The sequence below is a fragment of the Drosophila tropicalis genome, unplaced genomic scaffold (genome assembly GCF_018151085.1).
Source record: "Drosophila tropicalis isolate 14030-0801.00 unplaced genomic scaffold, ASM1815108v1 contig_593, whole genome shotgun sequence".
NCBI lineage: Eukaryota > Metazoa > Arthropoda > Insecta > Diptera > Drosophilidae > Drosophila > Drosophila tropicalis.
This window is the reverse complement of record NW_027173070.1, coordinates 63,464-82,085: the sequence shown is the minus strand read 5'-3', so window position 1 is coordinate 82,085 and position 18,622 is coordinate 63,464. Positions and strand designations below refer to the sequence as shown.

Here is an 18,622-nt window from a genome sequence, read left to right as displayed (position 1 = left end):
AATTAGCCGACTTTGACGTAAATGCCATAAACTTGTATCCAAATGTTGCCAAATGAATTCCTCGGAGTTATCACAGAAGAGCAGAGTTAGTAGATTGTTCTTGTTCATTTGATTCACCAATAAATTTCGTTCATCAACCTCTTGAGTGGTGGTGAAAATATATGTAGAAACTTTAACATCACGATGTAGCCATTGTATAAGTAGCGATAAGTCCTTAGTATTGACATAGTGACCCATAAATATGGGCGTATTAGTCCATGGCTCATTGGTCTCTTCGGCAATGACTGTTAAAATTGTTCGTAAAAAACTTATATTATGCGTGGAGAAGTGAGAACCGGGTAAACAAGTGGCGAAGAAACATAGTAATAGACAAATAAACCCGAACGAAGTCATGACTAGAATAAGTTAACCTTAACTCAGGTAGGTTTCTTATAAAGGACTTGGTATCTAATTGATTTAATTTTGTTTTTATCACGTCACTAATATCTAAATATTAACACAGTGTGACAAAATTTTATTTATCACCTTTGGAAATTTAGAGGACATTATTAAGTATCATTTTTAGTGAGCTTGGTAAATTTAAGTTAGGTAGGTTTCTTATAAAGGACTTGGTATCTAATTGATTTAATTTTGTTTTTATCACGTCACTAATATCTAAATATTAACACAGTGTGACAAAATTTTATTTATCACCTTTGGAAATTTAGAGGACATTATTAAGTATCATTTTTAGTGAGCTTGGTAAATTTAAGTTTATTTTAAAAATCTTTAATTCAATTAAAAAAAAGAAAGTTGATTTTGAAGCCTCGAGCTATAATAACGAGGGCGTGGGAAAAAATCGAAACGAACTTGATCTGCCTGCACTCTGTCCGACTCGTCTGTTAAATCTGACCAATATATGTATAAGTATAGTTTACTTTGGAGGCATTAATATACAATTTTTACGATATTTTCTTCAACCAACTTAAGAAAAAGCTATGAAAACTAATTTAGCAACTTTCATGGTAAGACTCAAATTTATGACTATCCTCTCGAAAAACCTGCCGAATATTTTGGAATTTTCTCGACAAATTCTACATTCTTTTTAGCTGCATTTTGAGATTTCGCTTTATTAAACAATATATAAACATTTGTTTTTTTTCTTAATTTTTTGTGAGCATTAAAAATATTGCACTTTCAATCGACAAAAGATAAGGACTGACACAAACAAATTATTAAATAAATTTACAATTATTTGACTTAATTACAGGACATAAAAAATTTGAAAGTTTTTGAGTACTTTGATCTGGTCAAGTCTTTTGGATGGAATTCAGCAGAAGGAATTACTAACAAACTAAAGTACGATTACAACATCAACCTTTGGGAACAGACTTCTGCAACTGCCTTGACCCTAGAAATGTGAGCTTTTCTGGAATACTTTAAAGTTTATTGCATGTCATTTCAGTTGCTTCTGTTGCTGGGATTGCAGCAAAGCAGACAAAACCAGAGCTGTGTCCAATTCCTCGTTGAGTCCCACGTTCATTGTCCAGAAACATTTCCCGGCGCGCTCATGAAAACGGGCCAAAACACGTGGTCTGTAGTCGACACTGCTAGCCAGTGGATTGCCAGTGAGACGCAGAGTTTCAAGTAATGGCAAATTGGCAACATAATCCACTTCGTCTAGATTGTCTATTTGGTTCGAACTTAAATCCAAATTAACCAACGAAAGTAATTTGAGTAGGCCACTCAAATTTTTAAGTTTATTCTGAGCTAAATTGAGTGTCACCAGATTACCCATGGTCAGATGCCAGTCTATGCAATCGGATATAAGATTACCAGATAGCGAAAGCAATTGCAAATGGGGCAATTCGGCGAGGTTCTGCACCATACGTATGCGATTTTGTTCGAGTACTAGGTGCCGTAATTTTGGAGCAGTTCGTACACTGCCATCGATTTGGGTTAGTAGATTACCAGTCAAATCAAGTTCATGAAGTTCCAGCCAGGCATCTGTCTTGGGCGAGACGCCATACCACAGCCATTTGAAGGAGGAAGAGGCTAAGGCTTCCGGCAAAATGCTGGACTCACAACCTTATGCAAATTGTCACACAACAGCACTTGATTAATGTGAGTGATTGTCGTATTGTGGACACAAATTGTCTTTAGAGTTGGTTTTAACAATTCAATGTCCACAATATTCTCCGTTGATAGAGCAGAGAATTTTAACGCTTTGAGATTTCGGAAGGCATTCAAATTGAAACTAAACGATTGGGAAGATATTACTAAGACCAATGGGCACATCTACAGTGTTATAATCATGGGCAAAGCAGCTCGAATCCTTTACGGGAGTAACCACCAAGGCTACGAGTGGTGGAAACGGGAAACGCGAGACTGAGAGAATGGATTTGCCCCCAAGGGGCAGGCTCGGTAGGGGGTGGACAAGGTAAACTTAGACGCTCACTGATGGCAAAGACCTCAAATGGCAAGAAAACAAAAAACAACAAATGTGTAAAAAGAATATGATTATATTCGAGCTGCCTGGATGTGCCCATGTGTGATAATTGTGGAAGCTAATTCTGTCTTTCCCCGCCATAAACTTAGTTAATAACTTATGAAGCAAAGCAATACCCAATAATCTGCGCTGACCTATTGTAAAATGATTTTTGTTCACACCAAAGTAAAGACCAACTCGTCGATTGGTTAAATGATTCAAGCCGAGAGCATCTATCACTGGCGGCCTCCCGGGAATGGGCATCATACGAAGAGATGCCCCTAAATCCATGAAGTAACAAAACTCCACGTTTATCGTGCCATATTTTGACAATTAATGCCAATTTGGGATCTTTGACCAATTTAAGCTGATCCGGCTCTTGAGTAATTTCTAGGCATGCTGCAAATGGACATAAGGTCGCAATGCTTTGCCTTTCCCCACATAAAAAGACGGAACGTAAGAATGTCAACCATACATCAATTTGATGCATTCTTAGAGCTCTTTTCTTAAGGTTATAGGTTATGCGTGAATCCAGCATCAAATAATTGAAATAAATTCGTGGAGTTTGCTTCTTATCATTATTTGCGGCATGCCAATTTCTATGCTTTATCTCATATTTGGTAAATTTCTTAATATTGTTATAATTCTTTTCGGATATGAAAGTCTGCTCCAAAGTTCAGGGGAAAACTGTTTGGAAGATCGGGGCTTGTGGAGTACACCCAGGGTGTGGCTTATGCAACGGCGGAAGGAAATGAGTTCGTGTTTTGAAACTAAAAACCACTCAGATTGAACTAGAAGAATGACTAATGATTTGGACATTGTGTAAATTAACAAAATATTAAATGAGCAATGAACTATAAAATAAATAACAAAATAAAATTAGAAGTTTACCTCTCCAGAGCAGATAGATTGTATTCTTTTTTGGCACTCAACAAGGCATCGCCATGTCCGTGAAACAATTGAGCCAGATCCTGCAGCAAATAGATTATATCATATTTATTAAAATCCAAAAATTCGGCCAAGGTACGTGGTAGTTCATTGCGAAAATAGACAAGAAGCTCCTGCAAATATGTCTCCAGTTGCTCACGTCGCTGCTCCAGAAAGGCGGGCTGACGGTTGCCCACTAGCTAAAAATAAAAATAAAAAAATGGAATTGAGAATTTAAGTTTTGGTAATGATAGTTTTCGCATCACTTTCATACCTTCTTTGGGGGTAAAAGTTTTTACTTATTGATGTCTCTTCAACTAGCTTATCATTAAATTGAGAGAAATCTCTATAGCGTCTCTCCACCATCCATTCCACTTTTCCTACACGCACAAGAATCGCATAGAAAATAACGCCCCCGCTGGATGTTTCATTATATTTGGGTATTGTCACCGCGGATTCCTCGTGTTGGCGATAATAGCAAGCCATTGTTGTTGCTGTTGTTGATAACGCATTTAACAAATTATTTAGATAGTTAGATTTGCATAATTTGAACGCTATTTATCAAATCTTGGTTCTATAAATAAAAAAATTTCTAATTTGCTGGTCAACAGCTGTTGAAAGTATCGATAATGGAGCCTACGGCCTGTTATCGAATGGATAATCGAATCCGCTGTGACTCCCAATCAATTATCGATAACAAATCATATGGCACTTTTTGTTTACAATATTCCAAGAGAACTTCGTTTAGTTTTTTATAAATAGTTTAAGACCATAAAATATAGTCTGTTCGTTAGCAAAGTCCATCAGAATGGCATTCCTTGGCGATTGCTGCATTGTGTTTCTATCACAGGTTAAAGCAAACATAAATTTATTTTTATTAAATTAACCATATAATTTATTTAACAGATGCTGTTCTTTGCCGGCGGCTGGTTATTCTTCAATAAGCAGTTATTCAAACACTATGAGATACGACACATATCCGTTCAATTAATATTCTCAGCAACATTTGCCTTATCTGTGACCATGTTCGAATTGATTATATTTGAAATTATTGGCGTATTGGAGTCCAGTTCACGGTATTTCCACTGGCGTTTGGGTCTGACATTATTACTATTTATGGTCACGGCTGTGATTCCACTTTATATATGCTATTCTGTGATACATAGCATTTCTTTTGTAAGTCCACTGTGGCTTCCAAACGTATATAAATTATAAATTAATTCATTTCTTTCTAATTAGTTTCCGATAGATGGGTGAAAATACTTACCACCTTCTGTTGGTTTGTATTTCTCTATGGCCTTTGGCGCATAGGTGAACCATTCCCTTTGCTAAGCGCTTCTCATGGCATATTTACCATAGAGCAGGGCGTCTCTAGAATTAGTGTTATTGGTGTCACCGTAATGGCTATACTCTCGGGCTTTGGTGCTGTTAATTATCCTTACACCAGCATGACATATTTCATTAAGTAATATCTACAGAATTTAAGAAAATAGTTTTTTAAATTTGATGTAAATTTTAGACCCGTTTCGCGTAGTGACGTTGTCTGTTTGGAAAGGAGATTGGCCTTAACTGTGGACATGTTGACGGCCAAAAAACGACGTATAGCCATGGCTGCCTATAATTATAATAAGCAGCATCATACCAAACCACGAATATGGGAAATGTTGGCCTCTGCAGTCCATCGCACTACAAACAATGGGGATGGTGAGGCTTATACTTAGTTTCAACTATTTAATTACATGTATTTTTTTTCCCAGACATTAATCAGCTAAAACAGGAAGTCTATGGTCTAGAGGAGCTTTTACGTTCAGTTTTTCTGGAGTTAAATTCTTTGAAAAATATGGAAGAACGTCAACGTTGGTCACAAACCCTGCAAGGCAAATATTTTAATGTATTGGGACATTTTTTTAGTGTCTATTGTGTATATAAAATATTTATGGTAAAGATATAACAAATTGCTTTGCTGTTTAATATTAAAAACTAATTTTTGTAGTGCTGCATTAATATCATATTTGATCGTGTAGGCCGTAAAGATCCGGTGACACGAGGCCTGGAAATAGCTGTACATTGGTGCGGATTTGATATAGATCTGGCATTTTGGAATCAGCATGTTTCCTTTCTGCTAGTGGGTTGTATTGTGGTGACTTCCATAAGGGGTCTTCTGCTGACACTCACCAAGGTTTGTTCTTTAAATTTATTCATTTGCTTAACTCTATAATGCTTTTTATTTGCAGTTTTTCTATCGCGTCTCATCGAGTAAATCAAGCAATATTATTGTCCTTATTTTGGGTCAAATAATGGGCATGTATTTCTGTTCGTCGGTGCTATTGATGCGCATGAATATGCCAGCCGAGTATCGAGTGATTATCACCGAAGTTCTTGGCAATTTACATTTTAATTTCTATCATCGTTGGTTCGATGTTATATTCCTGGTCAGTGCCTTGACCACAATTATTGTCCTGTATATATCCCGTAAGGCTGTACGCACAGATGATTCCGATTTGAACTGAACAACAGGAATTATGTTTTTTATAAGATAAATACTTAAGAATTAATTATATACATATACATATATGTATGTATGCATGAATATGCCAAAAGTGTGTGTATTATGTATGTATTTATTATGTGAGTAGGGTTTAACCAAATGCACAAAAACGAATTAAAGTCATATAAGTTGAAATTAAATTTAAACATTTTTGAGAGTTATAAGAACTCCAAATGAGATCAGAATGGTGTGGTCACGTGCATATAGATGATACAGAAGATATTGCTGATTAGGAGATACAAAAAGCCTTTTTACGGGCTTTAAAACGGAGTAAAATAGATGAATGAAACTGCAATAGAATTGTTAACAACCATGGATAAAGGTCTCCATTGCAATCCATAGTCTTGTTTAAAGTACGTCCCAATCAAAAACTAGTTTAATATTACGTTAACCATTTTACCTCAAAATTATAACCGACATGACAATTTTAATTTCAGGGAGCTTAAACTGCAATGTTTTTTCATAAAGTTCCCAGTATTACTTAAGTTTATGGAAGCTTTTTTGGTAGCTTTTATTTTACAGGACTCAAAAATTGAGTGAGTCATTTACTTAAGTTTCTGTTTGATTGCAATTCAAGTTTATACTCTTTGGTCTTAACATTACCCTACTTGAGGCTGATTGTTGAATAACTCAAGAAGATGTCTAGGAAATATAATGAACTTAAATTTTTGTGTAATAAAACAGAAATATTTTTTGTTCAATGTGTTTTTTTAGTCTCTTCTTTAAGTATTTTAAGTTAGGTTAAGGGCTGAAAATAAATTTGTCAATTGAATCAAATGATATAAAATGGGCTATATGTATGTGTATATTTTTATTTTCGCAATTTTCATTTTTTGCTATACATGTATATATACCAATCGCAATTCTGAACGGATCCCAAACAACTTAATGGCCCTATTCCATGTGCGGGCAAAAATGCCATTAAAATGTTGCGGCTGCCGCAAAGATCCAACTGGGTGGAAAAGCATTTGAGTGTCTAGATGAATAAATCATGAAACAAAAGGAAAAAAATTATTGAAGGTTAGCCAAATGTAGAATGATGCATTTCAGGAAAAAACTTGACAAATTAATCATGGACAAAAAAAATAAAAACTCACTTTCTCTCTAAATGAAAAACTCATCTTGCTTGTCTCTTTAAGTCAATTCAAATTCATGTTGTACAAATTTTTGCTGAATGAAAGCGATCTGGGTCCTTCTACTTATGCTAATGCCTATGTCTTAGCCTCAAGGCCAGAAAAAAGATTTCGGTAAAAAAAAAAAACAAACAAAAAGAAATCGCATGATGTGGTATGTCTGAAAGTGTCACCTTAAGACTTGGCGCGAATCTGACGCACAGCTTCACGTTCTGCCCATGAATGCATAACAAAAGGTTAAATGTCAAAGCAGGAAAATATGCTAAATATGTATGTGTGTGAGAAGGCACACAACCACATTCAAAATTTTACTATGACTTGACCTGAAATTTCTGTCAATCAGATGAGGTGACTTGCCTTTATCTAGCTTGCCGGAGCAAGAGCAGAAAGGTAGTAGGAGACTGTCGACAAGTAAAACTAATTGAATTTATGCTAATTAACCCGCAGTGATGTGGCTTGGAACCAGACCTTAATTATTTGTGTGTCTGTGTGTGTATGGCATAAACAGCATACAAAGAAAGTCCAATCAATTGGCTTGGCCAATTTACATAATGACCATGAAGTTACCCACTGGGGTAAAAAACCTGGCTAGAACCAGGCCAAACATATGTATTATCAACCAGTAATCGATTAAATCGATAAAGTAAATGAGACTAAAAGAGGACCAAAATAACAGGAAGTGTAAAGCACTTTCACTGGTTACCAATGAACAGCTAAACAGAGATATTTTCAAAGTTAGGTAAAAGTAAATACATATGCTCAAATTTTTCTCCATTCTCATTAACATTTCAGCTGTCTTTAAGTGGCCAATTTTCACTCTCCTTCTCTGTTAAAATGTCAGAATTGGAAAACCGCTGTCATTTCCACACACACACACACGTTTATCGCACATTTGCAGGCTGCCTGCCATCGCCTACACTACACATAACTTTCAATTTCTAAAAACCGCTTCTGTGGAATGAGAATCGAGTTTGGCGTAGGGTATGAGTGTGGCAAATGAAATCCGTGCCAACTAAGCTATACCATCAAAAAGGCGACAGTTAAAGAGTCGCCATATCAAACAGTAGGTAAAACTGGTGCTACTCTGACCATGTTGACTCACACCTTTTTTTTGCGTTTTGTTGCCTGGATGCATTTCAACCGCAAAATGTGCCAACGATTCTGCGGGGGTTTCTCACATTTTTTTGCACCTTCTCTACGATTCCCTTTTTAGACACATCAAATAGGTACTAACTGTCTTCGTTAAACAAAAACTGTTACTTCACAAATTCAAGTTCATTTTTTTGCCTACTTTTCAGCGCAGCGGTATAATTTTTGACATTATAAATTAGTATTTTTTTTTTTAAATCAATACTCTTCTATATTCTATAACTTTGTTTAACCGAAAATACCTTTAAAAATTGTTAAACTGTTTCTTTCACATTTATTAAATGGAATTGACAATCCTTTTTAGTGAACATAATTTATTTGGCCATGAGCTAAGGGAAAAAGTTGAAGATGTTCCATATACTGATGGTTAAAATAATAATCAATTTGTTAACTAAGTCATAATATGTAATAATATTTCTTTGTTTTCAAGTTTATCAAAGAAATTGCTTCAATAAACAAGTGCTCTGATATTAAAAGACCAATTGACCTTCCACCTTCAATTGACATGGGATGTCTTCATGCGATTGAATACAGTTAAATCTTTTATAGAATATAGAATAGGGTAATAAGTGTTCCATTGCATTTTTATAGAAAATTGCATGGGTTTTTTCTTAGTTCTCTTTTTACCCCTTTTTATTTTCTACTGTCTTTTCCGTGTCTCTTTTAATCAATCGCCATAGACAATTGCAATTTGAACCCTGAAAGAGAAGGATTAAGATGGTTGGTTCAGCAATTGTCTTTCAACTGAATGGACAGCGTGTCCCCTTTCGTCTGACCAATGTGTATGTGTTTGAAATTTTCTGGCCGAATGCCAACTACCCAATGCCTCCGCCCTTCTCTGTTATGCCGCCCCTGCCCACCCACATTTTGTCGCAAACAACTTTGCTATATTGCTTTTTCTCTATTTTTTCTTTCTCTGTATCTTTATTATGACACAACTTTGCCTAAGGCTCTGTTTTATAAATACATCAGGTTTTTATACACTACACGTTTTCTGTAACATCTGTTTCCCTTTTACTCTCTGTTTCTCTTTGATTATCTATTTCACAAGTAAAATTCTGCAGTAAATATTTTTGGTAATGGTCCTAAGCATCTTAATAGACAAGACTTGAATATATTCAAAAATACAACAATAAAAATGAAAGCTTCACACCACCGGGTAAATAGTAGGGAGACGTAGGATCTTTCCACGAAGAGAATACTGTTACACTGAGCAGGGTGACGAACTGGAGAACTTTCTGTATATATCCTTTCGCCTGCGTATTTTTTCAAGTTTTCAAATTTTTCCCAGTTTTCTATATCTAAAAAAAAGAAGTGTTTCCGACCCATTCCCCATAGACTCTCGAATATGTATTTCTTAGTCTTTTCTTTATTGTGCCATCATCTGTGCATTCATCAATTTATTGAAAATTCATCCCAGAGGAATTATACACATATTATATTACTTTTCATTGTGCTGATGTGTCTGTGATTGTTTTATTGTTTTTATTGGTAGTCGATTTTGCACATATTTTATGCTTTTTGATCCAATGATAGTTTTGAGGGCAAATGTTAGAATTTCTTTTGATATTATGCTTATTATCCCCTTGATAAAAATCTGAAATATTAAAATATTTTGAGCAACGACTTTGTTGAATTTTGTTAAACTAACTTCCACAGTTTTTCTCTGGTGAACTTCGAAAAACGCACTTCTTAGCCTTTGTATGCCAAATGAATCCAACACTACATTGATTTTTTTTCCCCTGGCCTTGGTCTAGAAGCAACAAGAATAAAAATAGTATTATGTAATAATACATTGTATATTGTAACGAATACAAAACAATGCCAAAGTAATTTATCCTACTAAAAATATATATTATATAACCATAGAAAATCAACTAACTGGAAATAATAATTATGAATTAAATTGAAATTTTTATGGTACAAAATATATGCTTTGCTTTGTTTGTAATGCCATTCGGTCAAGAAATTCCCAATAGTCTGCCAAAGTACTCACTGATTTCAAAATAATAAAATTTTTTTTTTAACATTTGACGTACGGAATTTGAAAAAAAAATCCTTTTGGATTTCATAAAGCGACTTCTTTGAGTCTTCTTTTTATTGCACACTTTAGAGGCTAAACGCAGCTCTTTTTATATTCCCAGATCCTCTTTTACTCTTGACGCTTCATATATGTACGTAAGAAAATTTACATACTCTCTGTTGGTGTAGCTAATAGGCAATTTTAAGTTTTGAAATCAAACCGACGTCGGAAAGGAAGTCATGGTTTTAATGTAACTCGTGGACCCTAAGTGACCATTCATTAAAGTGATTCAAAGATCTTGATCGTATATTTTCAGAAAAGATTCCTTTTTTATCAACTTCAATTTGTAAAGTTGCTGTCTCTAAGTGCCCCAGATTTCCCTTGCATTTCCCTTTCCCTTGCAGTGCCCTTCAAACATTGTTGTGTTAGCCCATCAAAATGCGCTAACTAATAATAGGTTTTTGTCCACATATATTTTCCACTCCGACCACCGCACAAATGAATGTCATTTCATTTAATAATCATGTGGAGGCACCTTTGTCCACTGTGTTGTCATATATGGTGACCTATTATTACTTACATATGTATATATGAGGGGATTCCATCCACCTGTCTGTAATTACATTTACTCCCAACTTCCAGCAATGTTTTCCATGTGGGGTCATGAGTGGGGGTGGAATTATTCGGTTTACATGTGGAAAGGAAGGGCTACAAGGTAGTGGTCGCTCTATGAAGGGTGAAAGGAAGAGTGGTAGGGCTCTTATAAGCCATTTCCCGTTCCATTATTCAATTTGCACACCGTAAAACGGAACTATACAGATAATTTAAATAAAACTACCAAAAAACCGACTTTTTGCGTTGCAAAATTTTGCAGATATTTTGACAGCCTGCGGTTGTTTTTCAATTTATTATTCATGACAAACAATAAACAATTGGCTAAAATAAAAAAAAAAAAAAATACAAATTCATACACTTATTTATATAGAATTTGAAATATTTCATCCGAGTGTTCTGTTCAGAAGAATAAAGCAGGGGATGGGTGGCAGTAATCAAAATTCCTCAAACAAATTGTGTGACCCAACTTTCTGATTGAGGTGGGTTTATCTATAGATAGGCCAGACAGTGAACACGCCATTTGTATTTTTAGGACAGATTGAACACTTTATTTTTTATCACTTGGCTTGGGTTAGCTACTCCCCAATCCCAAAATACCACCCGACCTACAATATGTCTGTCCCACCCCAATCTATCGAACGATACTTTCAACTTTAATAAACCTTTTTTTGTTGTGGCTTACCCTACTTAGTTTCTTACCAAAACAGGGTTGATGAATTTTGACTAATAGTGTGCAACGCACACTCTCCAATACTATACCTGTATTTATATTCTTGATCAGGTACAGACAAATTGTGTCATACATATTGTATAACATTGTATATAATATTAACATATTGTAAAAACCATAGTACCTACTCCTGAATTAAAAGTAAATGACCTTCATTTCCCTTTTCCCCAAAAAATCTATATAACTATTTTCATGCTTTCTGCATAGTTCATATTGGGTGCTACTTATTTCTAAAGCTTTTACTTGAATATCTTAAATGGAGGTACGTTTGGTTCCATAAAAACCAATCACTAGGCTTAACTTGAAAGGGTGTACGAATCTCGGTTCGTCAATTTGTTTGGTGTGTTCGCTCCATAGAAACATAAAACCACAAAATGGCATTTAATTTTTCATCTCCTTTAAAGATATTTCGCTTTGTACAAAATTTGTTGGTTGTTGTGGACGTTATTCGACAAAAAAATTAGTCATTATTAGATTTAATAGTTATTATAAACCAAATTTGTATTCAACCGATATTTTGTAGATATTTAATTTGGTTATCACCTTTATGAGAATAAATATAGTTAATAGTTGATAAATATGAATTTTAAATAAAACTAGTTAAAAAATTATTATTTCCCATAAACCTTTACAACATTTATTAGTCAATGTTTCGGGTAAAAAATTTAAATTTTCACCGAAAAATTAATTACATACAATTTCTCATTGATTTTGAAGAAAAATAAAACAAAAAAATATATATATATACATATATATATGCATTTTTCCGGCCAATTAAACACGGAAAAAAATATTCAAATGATCTCCAAAATTCTGTAGATTGATTAGATGTCCTTCGGGTTCAGTTGAAAATATCTTCAAAATGGCCCAAATGCGTAGACATACCGATAATAGATTGCAAGCCACTAGAATTTTGAAGCAAACAGATATAGCCAACTGACTGTATATATTCTGACGATCTGCATTTGCATCCGAATCGTTCATTATTATAATTTCCGTTATTATAACTATCATGCTGTTCAACCAACAGCAAATAAATGTCAACAAGTAGGGTAGAAAATAAATCAGTGTCATCCAATTGATCTTCAATTTGCTGTCGTATTGAACTCTTAAAAAAGAACTATGAAACGAGCAGCGTGAATAGCGAAAGAGTCCGTATAGACATGAGATTACTATGGCCAGAATACCCAATTCGTTGATCCATTCCTTGCCCAGCAGCGTTTTGTATGAAATCAAGTATTTCAAATGGCCAGACCAAAATTCCGATATCCAAACCGCATCAATTTTGGGACACATTGAAGCTGCATGCACCAGCAGCCACAAATATAAAGACGACCACAAGCATTTGACCAGCACCATGAAAAACTCTGTGATGACATGACTTTTATATTCGCCAGGCATTTCCATTAAATTGGGGAGGGTTTTACGTAGCCAAAAAGTGGAATATCAACTAAAGGATTTTCAAGGAATTGGCAACTTTTCCCTGAAACGGCTAAAGCAAATATAATTTGATTAAATTCCTTTCCTATAAGTTTGGCGTACAATTTCTCAAAGTATTTCTAACAATAATCACTGAGTATATGAGTTAAAGTTTGACAAGTTTAACAATGCTGTCCTTTTAGCTCATAAAATCCAGTCGTCTTATTTGAATGATCGTAGACTATCTTTCTAAGCTGTAGCCAGTGTTCCTGAATATAAGGGGTAAAAGCTAAGAATCTGAAGTTTTTGTCTTCGTATTTAAAATTCTTTGCAAGGCACGCAATACAATGATCGGAATCGTACAGATCGGACAACCACCTCGTTACGATATCGATGAAAACCACATATTCTCTTAATTGATGCTTTTCAGTGGATAGCTTATTTGGTTTATTTATATATGAAGTCAAATGGTATGTAACAGGCAGTTTCAAAACACTTGCAAGTTTTTTTTGAAAGCTTTTTTAGATATGATTCCACTTTAAAAACCTTGTGCATTTAAAGTCTCAGTAAACTCAGGCCAAGATAGAGAGTCATCAATTAGACAGCATTCCCTCAACCAGACAGACAGCAAACTGCCATTGTCTTCATTCATTCAAAATGAAAATCACAAGGTGCCACCACCAGCCAAGCAATTGTATGGACAAACTGTCCGCTTATACAGACATGGCCTGTGTATACATATGTATCTAGCCATGGTCATGAATCTCTTCTTCCCCACCTCCTTGTTACAGCCTCCCCTATCCATAGTGTCACTGTAGGTCTCTGGGCTTTTGCCTTTGCTGCTGACACTGTCAATGATGGCCTCAATCAGAGCTGTCATAAACAGCGACATCGCCGACAGTTAGTGCGCGCCATGCAAATGGTAAAGCCTTCCTTCTCTTCCTACAACCCTCAACCTCCAATTCTTTCATTTGGTCTTCCTGGCTCCTCGTTTTACCCCATCGCATTTGTGAGGCCATCAAGTGTCATTAATACGGAAATTATGCAAATGAAATTGACTTTTCTTCCGCTACTGAAAAAGCCGTGTGTTATAGAAAATGATTGTGGTTATTCCAGTTGTTGGGATTATTAACAACAAATTGGCATTTCAGGATTAAAAAATTTTTGAAATAGTTCTAGTCAGGAGAAGTTGTTATTAGAAAGCTCACATCTGATAAATTAGGGTATATCCCTAATAAGCAACTGCTTGACATATATAATGTTCATCATGGAGACACATTTAACGATCCATTTAAAATCGAAGAAATCATGTTATCGTAATGTTCACTGTCCTACAATCACAACTGACTGCAATTGAAATATATTGAGTGGGCTGTCAAATGAGGTGAACTTTGCCGATCTGATTTACCCAATCTAAGCCCTTTATGGCCATTTTGTTTAAAAAAATAATAAAACATTTTATTTACGTTATCTGGAAAAGCCTTAAAAAATGTAAAAAACCTCTTTAAGTCTTCATAAACAACTACAAACAATGAAATCACTTTGAAAGAACACACCGATTGAAACTAATTAACTCGCTGTTAAGATAAACAAAACAAACTAAATCGAAATATATTAAAAAGAGGTGTGGTTAAGCCTAGTTGAACTAACTAATTGTTGAGTCCATATGTAAGATTTTGATAGGCAAATATACAAATCGGCTTAAGACAGATTTTTCTTACTTATGTATGTGCAATATCCACAATGTTCATTTTGATGAAGTACAGAGACAGACAAGATTGTGTACAGTATTTGTTTTAAATGCTTACAAATTGTTATGGAAATCGTAAATTTAAGCCAAACATTGTACATTTAAGATTGCCCTGATTGTGATTGTGTCTGAGTCTGAAGGTAATAAAACAATCTGTTTGGATTATCAACCAGTGCATTTATCACCAAGACAAAGAGCGTGATATTAAGACGCCTTTAGCTACTTCCCATCGGTCTCCTCCTATCTTTTTAACTTAATTTAGCTTTCTCGCCCATTTCTTTTGCTCTACTCAATCTTGTTTCCCTGTTGGCCAGGTGTGTATAGTCACTCACCTGGTTGCTGGTTTGGGGAGTGGCGTTAGGTGGGAATCTGTCTTATCAACATTTATGACACTTTTATGAGACTCTCTCAGCAGGAGGAGAAAAATCATTGAAGCGCAAAATCGTGCAATATTCTTGGCACAGTCGGCCTAAAGGGAATGGGGATGGGTATAGAGAGACGGGGATGGGGAGTTGGTTCTGTGTTGGACCAGGGCCTAAAAGCCTGCCTAACTATATTATGACTGACCTTCATTTGTTGCTTCCTTTTGTTGTTGTTGCTGTTGGGCTGGCCATGCATGTTTTTGAATTGCTCCTTAAATGTCAGATAAATTATTGAGTTTACATATTGATCCTGATGCCTTTTGCAATTTACTCTACAGCCTCATTCTATGGCCTTACCTGGCTTGTCCTCTGATGCTCCATCCCCATCTACTGACATTATTAACAACAATGATTGGACACAGCTGAGGCCTTTTGGGAAAGTGTTTATACATAAATTTATATATGTATACCAAGGCCAGCACAATGAAAAAATTGAACAAAAACATTATCTTAAGCTAAGCCAAAGTGTGTATACCCTGACCTCCGATGCATGTATATACATCTGACCGCACATAATATATAGTTTTAGTCCATTATATTGGCCCTTTAAATATAAATCTAATGGATCTGAATTATAAAAATAAAAAAGATTTCTTTACGCTAAAATCATGCTAGAAGTGTAAAATTCGTCCGCCTGCGAGCGGTGTCCCCGACTAGAGCTTTCACTGTAGTTCAATCGAATGAATAAAATGTTAATCAATTATAATTTTTTTTATTTATTTTATTTAACTATATTTTGTTTGCCTTGAGGTAATTAACCGTAGGCTCTTAAAGTATTTGAATTTCTTTCCCAAAAATTAAAACTAAAATTCAGCGATAGTCTCCAAGAAATATCGAGAATTTCGCATGGAGCCACCATCGATAATTTGGCAGCTCTAGGATGGATGGATATGGCTAAATGAACTGGTCTCTTCATGCTGATCAACGTTACATATACATAGTACATACATATATACTTTATATGGTCAAGAATGCTTCCTTCTATCTAACCAAAATTAATATACATATGTATGTAGACTTTTTGCAAGGGTATTAAAAAGTAAAAACAGTGGCCTATCCTCTGTAAATAAAAGTACCGTTTTTATCTTTTAAAATTTACATTTAAAATTTACATTTACATTTAGAAATGTAAAATTTACATTTCTAGTGAGTAGAACCACTAGAAGAAGTTCTCATTATACTCTTTCAAATATATACTTTAGGAGACTATTTCGAACTATCTTTATTCCCTTTATTTTTCTTTTTTGATATATAAATTAATATTTGCAATATATTAGGTTGAGTTTCTACGTTATACCAAAGTGGTTTGATCTGAACAAAAGAGAGCCAAGTTTGCAGAGAAACGGACGCACCATCTGGAATTGTATAAAAAAGGTGAAGTCACCTACACATCACATACACATATTGATATATACAGGGTAACCATGTTGCATGTGTACATACATACATACATACATATCTAGATTGGTGGTCATTCTACCATTTTATTACCCTGTATTGAGGCATTGACCAGCTAGCTAGCCAATGATTCCCCTGATATTCTGCAGCAAAAGCAGCCTTTTAAATATTTGATATAGCAAATAATTTGATTGGAAACCGGCATTGAAAAGTTGTGTATGCGCCCTGTCTCTCTTTCTCTCCCTCATTTTCAATCTCTGCTTTAAAGACTGGCAAAAATTAATAGATGGATATATTTTAAAGCCTTCATTTCCCTTGGGGCATTTATGGTTTTGATTTCATCTGGAAAGTAATCAATGTAATAATTGCAAAAAACACTTTGATTGCTTTCCATTTACACAATTTTTTTTTGATTCTTTCTTTTTTTTTGCATTGCGAGTTTCTCTAATTATGTGTAACCTTCGCTAATGAGTCCAGAGCACGTGGATGTCGATGTTGATGATGATGCCCTGAAGCCAGGAGGTGGAACTTAATTAGTTAGCTGGACTCGAACGTCCAATTCATGTTGTGGTTTAATGAGCCTGAAGTGCCAGAGCTAAAGGTTAATAGCGACCAAATGAGGGAAATTGCCAAGATCCAATTGGGAAAAATGAAATGTGAATTGAAGTGGAAATGACTTCGTCAAATCGTATCAAATAAGTCATTAAACTTGTTTTCGACTTGGTTAGTTTTGTAACTTACAGTAGTTAATCACTTAGTTGGGTTAAAAGGGAGGAAAACATTGTGAAATTTATCTCCATGGTTCGCAGAATCCACAATGAGTGTGCAGGATAATCTTATACAGTCGCAGTTTCTATTTGAAAAGCCTTTAAAGATATTTCGGTTCCTAAAGAATAAACAAAAAACAAAATAGTCATCATTGTTTTAAATTTTTACTGTGTGCTTCAAGATTGTGTAAAAATACCAAACATCAAATTATTTGAGATTCTAAAGGAAGAAAATCTTTGGGAAAAGATGCTTAAGAACATGGAAAGATGAACGTGTACACAATTTTATCATGTGCATTTTGGTACATGTGGGAAAATGTGTACGAGAATGCTTTTGATTACAACATTGAATACTTGAAATACTCACTAAAAAACAGCAAGTTATTGTCTCCGTTAAGCATGCATTAACTGAGCTTCTCTGTTTGTAAAGAGAAGCTGCATTTAAATAGAACTTTAGAACTTGTGCCACTTCTTTTCATGGCCTTTTAAAACAAAACAAATTTTTATCTCCAATCACTTTAGTATAAATTTTTATCCCACTTGACGCCCCGTCAAACCCCTATATGTACCTTTTCTTCCCACGACTTTACACTCCACTCTAATCTGAAACCACTGCTCGTTGCCTACATCAACACCTCCAGCTCCGGGTGCGTCTATCACTGCATCCTCTCTCTCTTTAACTTATACATTGCTCACTTTACTTACCATTATACAGTTTTCTCAAAAAGCGCTTTGTTTGGAATGCCTCATAAATTGCGCATACGCCTGTTGCGAACCTCTGCACAAAGAGAGAGAGAGAGAGAGAGATAAAGAGAAAGAGAGAGAGAGAGAGAGGGAGAAATGTCAACCGATGATGTTTTTCTTTTTAGGTGGAAACGCATAAATTTTCTGCTTGAAATCTTTGTGAGTTTTAAAAAAAATATAAGTGAGCTACAAAACAAAACAAAAAAAAAAATGGATGAAAGTTAACTGTCGGTCGTGGTAGCACTTTAGACGTTCCTTGAATGTATTTGGACTGCAAGCAGCATCTGCATAGGGGAATCCAAATTGACATCCACTAGGCATTGGTATGCAAATTGCACTAGCAGTCTAGATTTTATTCGAGTTCTCTTTCTGTTCTTTTTTTTCTTCTTTTTGCGGCGAGTGCAATTTTGTCAGTTGCACCTTTGCACCTTTCTTAAATTTTCACAATGCAACTGTGGGTTTGGGATTCGCGAAGTTTTTCGTGCGCAAGTTTCCTCTTGAGTATTTCTCTGGTAATGCCAATATTTGTT

General features: G+C 35.1%; 1 protein-coding gene, 1 long non-coding RNA gene and 2 pseudogenes across 2 annotated transcripts; 1 reads left to right on the top strand and 3 right to left on the bottom strand.

Moving 5' to 3' along the window:
• Window positions 1–1,435: 1,435 nt before the first annotated feature.
• On the bottom strand, window positions 1,436–4,113 carry LOC137576500 (nischarin-like; annotated as a pseudogene).
• LOC137576197 (ankyrin repeat and LEM domain-containing protein 1-like) lies at window positions 2,555–3,286 on the bottom strand (annotated as a pseudogene).
• LOC137576501 (Golgi pH regulator-like) lies at window positions 4,104–6,082 on the top strand. Its single transcript, XM_068289651.1, has 7 exons — window positions 4,104–4,244; window positions 4,301–4,574; window positions 4,634–4,859; window positions 4,914–5,098; window positions 5,152–5,333; window positions 5,388–5,573; window positions 5,629–6,082. The coding sequence occupies exons 1-7, from the start codon at window positions 4,203–4,205 to the stop codon at window positions 5,902–5,904; spliced, it is 1,371 nt and encodes a 456-aa protein (XP_068145752.1). The 5' UTR covers window positions 4,104–4,202; the 3' UTR covers window positions 5,905–6,082.
• Window positions 6,083–9,686: 3,604 nt separating this feature from the next.
• On the bottom strand, window positions 9,687–10,017 carry LOC137578314 (uncharacterized). The gene is made up of 2 exons (XR_011032575.1): window positions 9,876–10,017; window positions 9,687–9,821 (listed from the first exon to the last, which is right to left on the bottom strand). It is a non-coding gene; the product is annotated as an uncharacterized lncRNA (long non-coding RNA).
• Between the last annotated feature and the right edge of the window lie 8,605 nt (window positions 10,018–18,622).

What these genes read in the sequence shown, in the direction of transcription:
- LOC137576501 (XM_068289651.1), top strand. Translation starts at nt 4,203, where the DNA reads ATGGCATTCCTTGGCGATTGCTGCATTGTGTTTCTATCACAG. An exon ending in AGCATGACATATTTCATTAA is followed by an intron (nt 4,860 to 4,913) that starts GTAATATCTACA and finishes TGTAAATTTTAG; the next exon opens with ACCCGTTTCGCGTAGTGACG. An exon ending in GTGTATATAAAATATTTATG is followed by an intron (nt 5,334 to 5,387) that starts GTAAAGATATAA and finishes TAATTTTTGTAG; the next exon opens with TGCTGCATTAATATCATATT.